Source organism: Mus pahari, chromosome 13 (assembly GCF_900095145.1).
Source record: "Mus pahari chromosome 13, PAHARI_EIJ_v1.1, whole genome shotgun sequence".
In the NCBI taxonomy this organism is placed as follows: domain Eukaryota; kingdom Metazoa; phylum Chordata; class Mammalia; order Rodentia; family Muridae; genus Mus; species Mus pahari.
Genome location: NC_034602.1, coordinates 31,608,308 through 31,614,444, shown reverse-complemented (window position 1 = coordinate 31,614,444; position 6,137 = coordinate 31,608,308). Strand labels below are relative to the sequence as shown.

The following is a 6,137-nucleotide window of genomic DNA, read 5'->3' as shown; positions in this document are numbered from 1 at the left end:
ATCTCCTTGTACAAAGCTCAAGTCTAAGTGGATCAAAGACCTCCACATAAAACCAGAGACACTGAAATTGATAGAGGAGAAAGTGGGGAAAAACTTCTACTCTTTCTAACGAGGTTGATATCTAAAATCTTAGGGTGGTAGAAATTCACAATGTTTAAAATCTTGCTCAACACCCTAGCAGACAGGAAAGCGTACCTTGACACTGAAATGAGTATAGACCAGATGTGATAATGGTCACGGAAGCCTTTGCCTGGGCTGGTCTCAGTATCAGTATCTCTACATAGCCAAGAATGACCCTTGACCCCCTGACTCTCCCATCTCAGACTTCCGAGTCTGGGGTTAACGACAAGTGCCACCATGCCTGGTTTACTCAGTGCTAGTGATTGAGCTCAGGACCACAGATACTAGAAAAACATTCCACCAACTTTGCCGGCCCCAAGGGTTATCAGTGATGGCTTCTGGAGGTCCTGGATCTCAGTGATTATCCCTGCCCTTGAAGGAACCAGATGAACACATTTCAGCCACTGCCCACCTCACCCAGGAAGTGGGCCTTCCTGACACCAAGGTTAAAGACCACTGCCAAATCCACTGCATGGACCACATGGTGGATGAGAACTCCATGGTGCCTCTCACGCAGCCAAGGACACCTCCCACCTCACAGCACCAGGCCACTGACTCTGTGCAGAGTGGAGAGACAAAGGATGTACTTGCTAGTAGACTCAATCTCTATGCTTGCAGCCTGTGGAAGCCATTTTACCCAGTGGTCACATGTCAACCAATCTGCTCAAGGCCAGTGGTCATCTCAAATGCTGGAAGGGAGGAGTTGATTCATCCATAGAAAGGGTACACAGTACTGGATCTCCATAGAGCAAGTGCTGACTCCTTGATCCATTCGTGTTTAGGCTGCCCTTAGAGACATTCCTCCCTTGACCACATAATAACCAGGGAGAAGCGGTGATAGGCTCGACACTCGATGTACACGGGTCATGCACTTTGTATCAGCTATCCTCAGAGGTAGACCACCTCCCTGCTCCCCACCTCACAGCTGAGCAAACCCGAGGGCTATGAAAGGGAAGTGGGTGGTGACAGCAGAGTTCCCACCCATTCTTGTCTTCCAGGGATGGCTCGGAAGGATCTGAAGTACTGGGAGGGCTTTGCTGTGGGGACAGAGCAGAAATCTGCACTCAGGGTTTATAGCCCCAGGCAGATGCCAGTCTTGAGTCTGGTTTGTTCCAACATCTAATCTAAACAAACACCAACCAACTGGTAAAGCAACTGATCACAATTTTTTTTACCTTTCCAGTGTTTTGAAAGACATGATGATATCCTTAGCGTGCCCCCAGAGGAAATACACCTAGATGGAAATAAAGGGAAATACGTTAGTGGGGAAAATGCTATTCTGTTTGCACACTTGAGAAGTTATAAAACTGAGGAAAAGCTCTCCTTGTCCCAGCAAAGCTGTTCTGCAGTGGGAATAGTGACCCAATGAGAAGCAAGGTGGGGCCTCCCAAGTCAGGAGGAAGGAGTGCTGCAATTAATAAAGAACATCTGCTGCGGTTGGAGATCTGTATTTGATTGAGGGTGTCTCCTGAAAAAGTAGAGAGAAATGACTGGCTATAGCTGCTGTGGATGGAGCTGTGCTGCAATTGATTGAAGATGTCTGCTCTGGGATAGGCATATGGGCATCAGTCTGTCATGAAACTCACTAGCTTGTTTGTTTGTTTGTTTTTTAAGTCATATTTGTCAGGTTATATCCAATAATTTTCCATTGAACAGCTACTTTGCACCAATGTCCAGAAACCAAAGGCTGGGCACTTTCAGTGAACAGTAGGGTTGGTTTGAATTGCGCTCCTTTTGACTTTGGGTAGGCTATCTGGCCCTGGCCATGCCATCACTAACAACGCAGAAGAGGTACAAATGTGGGCACAGCCAATCTCCCTGTGGATCTGAATGCTGGGACCAGGAGTGTTTCAGGTTCCAGAGTTCACATGGGTGGCCCTGGTTAAACAAAACAATGACCAAACCAAAATAAAAAGGCATGAGACTAGGAGGGGGCTCGGTGGAGGAGGGGAGTGTGTTAGTGCAAGCTTGAGGAAGATCAGGCAAAGAGGAAGTGAGTGTGACCAGAGTGTGTTATACATGTGCCAATATTGTCAAAGAATAAATACGATTTTTAGATATCAGAACATTTGGGTCAAGGAACGTTAAAAATAGAAAAGGAATATATTACACAGGAGAGAGATCAGCTAGTAAAGCACTGAGCTCAATCCCCAGGACCCACATAAGAGCCGACTCCTCAGGGCCCACATAAGAGCCAACTCCCCAGGGCCCACATAAGAGCCGACTCCCCAGGGCCCACAGAGCAGATAACCTAGCTGAATTACCAAGCCCTAGGTCAATAAAAAACCTACCTCAAAACACAAAATACATGGTCTCGATTGTAGTAAGCATCAGCTATCAACTTGACACAACTCAGGGTCGCTTGGAAAGTGGAACCTCCATTGTAGAATCCCCTCCATCAGATTGGCCCATGGTCATGTTTGTGAACATTTTCACACTTGCTAACTGACATAGGAAGCCCCGGCCCACTGTGGGTGGTGCCATCCCTAAGCAAGTGTGCCTGAGCCATAGAAGAACGGTAGCTGCAGGGAAGAGGAGTGTACTGGCTAGTTTTGTGTCAACTTGACACAAGCTGGAGTTCTCACAGAGAAAGGAGCTTCAGTTGAGGAAATGCCTCCAGAGATCCAGCTGTAAGGCATTTTCTCAATTAGTGATCAAGGGGGGAGGTCCCCTTGTGGGTGGTGCCATCTCTGGGCTGGTAGTCTTGGGTTCTATAAGAAAGCAAGCTGAGCAAGCCAGGGGAAGCAAGCCAGTAAAGAACATCCCTCCATGGCCTCTGCATCGGCTCCTGTTTTCTGACCTGCTTGAGTTCCAGTCCTGACTTCCTTGGTATGGAAGTATAAGCTGAATAAACCCTTTTCTCCCCAACTTGCTTCTTGGTCATGATGTTGTGTAGGAATAGAAACCCTGATGAAGACAGGGAGTGAGTAAGAGCACTGGCGACTCTTCCACAGGAACAAGACCTAATTCTCAACACCCAGATGGCAGCTTGCAACTGCCTGTAACTCTAGTTCCAGAAGTCTAATACCCTAATACCCTCGTCTGACTTCTGTGAGCACCGACAGTCACGCAGACAAAACACTCATACACATAAAATAAGTTGTAAAATAAGCAAGCTAGAGAGACTAAGCTAGTAAGATGCGTCCCTCCATGATCTCTGCCTCCAGGGTCCTTCCTTGAGTTCCTGCCCTACCCTCCTTCGAGTGGACTATAACCTGTAAGCCAAATAAGACCTGCCGCCTAGTTGCTTTGGGTCAGTATGTTTTCGCATCAACAGAAAAGTGAAATAGGACAGATGCCTCCTAAAGGATGTGCACATGCCTGGCCAAGCATACACACTTGCACATACACATGCATGCATGCATACACACACACACATGCACTCGCACACACACTCACACACACACACACACACACACACACACACACACACACTGGTATGTTTATGCTCATAACAGCAGTGTTCCCAACAGCCAAGGGGACAGGGGGAGAACCACCCACTTGCCACTGACAGATGGACGGATGGACCAAATGTGGTGTGTACACATAGTGGTATTTGACCTGGCTTTCAAAAGAGAGGAAAATTTCTATTTCACGCGACACCAGGAGCCAACCTGGAGACATCACATGGAGTAAGTGAACCGGCCACAAGGGAGCAGAGGAGGTAGGTCTGCTCTTGTCTGACTGTCTATGTCACAGAGACAGACTCTAGAGTGGTGGTTGTGGGGAGTGGTGGCTGGGAGGTTGTTCAAGGAGGAGAGAGTTTCTGTTACAAGATGAGAAGGCTCTAGAGGTGAATGATAGGGATGGTAAAGTGACCATGCTTAAGCTATAAAACGATCCACTCAAAAACAGTCAGGACTCTAAGTACGGTGCTCTGTGTGCTAAACACAATTTAAACACGAGTAGATTTTATTATAAAAAAAAAATCTGGTTTCCTTTAGTCATCTTGGAGCCAAGCACACAGTGAGTGTGTGTCCAATGGCCACACAACCCTCTACTGATTGACTTACCAAATGCTTAAGTTTGGAAAGTAGAGCTCGCCACCTGCCAATGTGGATATTTTGAAAGTATACTACTGTCTCGGCCCTTCCTCTGCCTATAGCCCTCAGTGGCTCACAACTTCCCTGCAGGTGGGGCCCAACCCCTTAGGATAGGTTCTCAGCTTTCACCAATACTCCCTACACACCCGTCCAACGGGAAGTCCTGCTCAGCACCTTCGGCGCCACAGCAAGGCCATGCAGAGGTTGTCTTCTCTTCCCAGATAGCCCAGAGAGAGTAAGGATCTCACCCAAGGTCATACTGATGACCTCAGTCAGCACTAGCCAATCTGGTCAGAGTCCAAGCTTAGAAACCTTAGCGAAGGCCATGACTCCAGACAGAGCCACTGCCTACCTCAGCTTCCCCCAGCCTACACCTCCTCTCTCCCCTCACGGATAGAAAGGTCACTTGTCTCACAATATCCTGCTCCTGTGACTGTGACCCGCCGCACGGCTCCAGCTTAGGACAGTGCCCAGCAGACATAGTATCCCACCTCACACCGGCCACACACCCTCTTCTCTGCTCCTCCACCCAGACCAGGGCACCGACGCCATACAGAGTCACGTCACAGGATTTCTGCAGCGGAGGAGGAACTATGTCTGAAGCTATCTGATTGAAGCTATTTGATTGAAGATGCCCTCTGTGGCTGTAGGGCTACACATGACTGATGCTATTATTTCAGTAGTATTGAAAGGCCAGGGCTCTATTGAGATTCTTTAAGGAAAAGTATTTCCTCCTAGCCAAGGGAACAAAATCTTTAGCTTGGGTGGAGACCTAACATTCCAATCACTAGGCACGAACCCAGCTTTGTCAATAATTGCCTGGCCAAGGGACCACCCTTCAGAAAGGTGGGTCTGATTTACACCATGCTAAACATATGGGAGGAATAATTATTCCCGTAATGAGATGATGACGTACTTTTCCTTCCCAGAATCCCCGCCCCCTGTGTGGTCTACAGAACCACAACCAATAGGGCTAGGTTAAGTTTACCCATTTTTCTAAATTACTCAGCTGCTTGACATAGACTGTCAGTTGACCTAACTCGAAAGGCATGGTTTTCTCTCTTCCTCTCCATCTCCCTTTTCCTGGCCGCTGCTGAGACCCGCAGCTCACTGGCTCTGTTGTTTTTCTTTTAAACTCTAATAAAACTGTCTACAAGGTTCCTTCTGAGTTCTTTCCTAGTTTCTTTTATTAATGAGACTAACAACCCTGAGAGGGGCTCCTAGTTTAACCAGAAATACATGTCGGATCCCTGATGGGGTTCCCCAAAATGTCCAGCAGCCATATCTGAGGTAGATGGAAGGTTGAATCTGACTGGGAATGTCTGCTACAGGTGGGGAGCAGTTACCTCCTCAGAAAACCACAAGGCTGAGGTATCGTCCGTGGCAACGAGGACAAACCTGGAGGACATTATGCTAAGTAGGATATGCCGGGAACAGGAAGAGAAACAGCACATGAGCCCACCATATATGGAATCTCAAAAATGAAGCCTTGAATACACAGTAGAACCGAGACTGAGTCAGGGGAGGAGTGGGACGATGCAGGCAAAGAGCCCAAACTGGCAAGCACGGGGGACGGTTGTCTAGAGAGCTGATGGCCAAGATAAGGGTGACAGCTGGGATATTGTGCTGTCTACTGCAGGCTTGCTGACACTGCCTTGTAGGTGTTCTCACCACTAATAAGACCAAGAAGGGAAACTGAGGCACCGGCTATAGCAGTTTTCTTGTCTACAGTCACCAACCATGTGCTCATATGTGAAAACATCCTTCTATATGCCTTAAATATGCAGAGAAAGAGTAAAAGATTGATGATCTAGAATCTGTTCTTATGTTAAAATATGTTTGTTATCGATTAACATGCCAACTGTCTATAGCTGTGCTGTGCAGTGCACTACCCACTTGTACAGTGGAAAAACACATAAGGTCTCTCTCTCTCTCTCTCTCTCTCTCTCTCTCTCTCTCTCTCTCTCTCTCTCT

The 6,137-nt window shown here is 47.6% G+C and overlaps 1 protein-coding gene across 1 annotated transcript in view; it reads right to left on the bottom strand.

Annotated features, from left to right (window-relative positions):
* Otop1 (otopetrin 1) overlaps positions 1 to 6,137 on the bottom strand; it is a 26,702-nt gene that overhangs the window by 9,023 nt on the left and 11,542 nt on the right. The window contains exon 3 of the mRNA XM_021211264.1: positions 1,296 to 1,354. Within this exon, the coding sequence (XP_021066923.1) occupies positions 1,296 to 1,354 (59 nt within the window). The remainder of the gene's footprint in view (positions 1 to 1,295; positions 1,355 to 6,137) is intronic.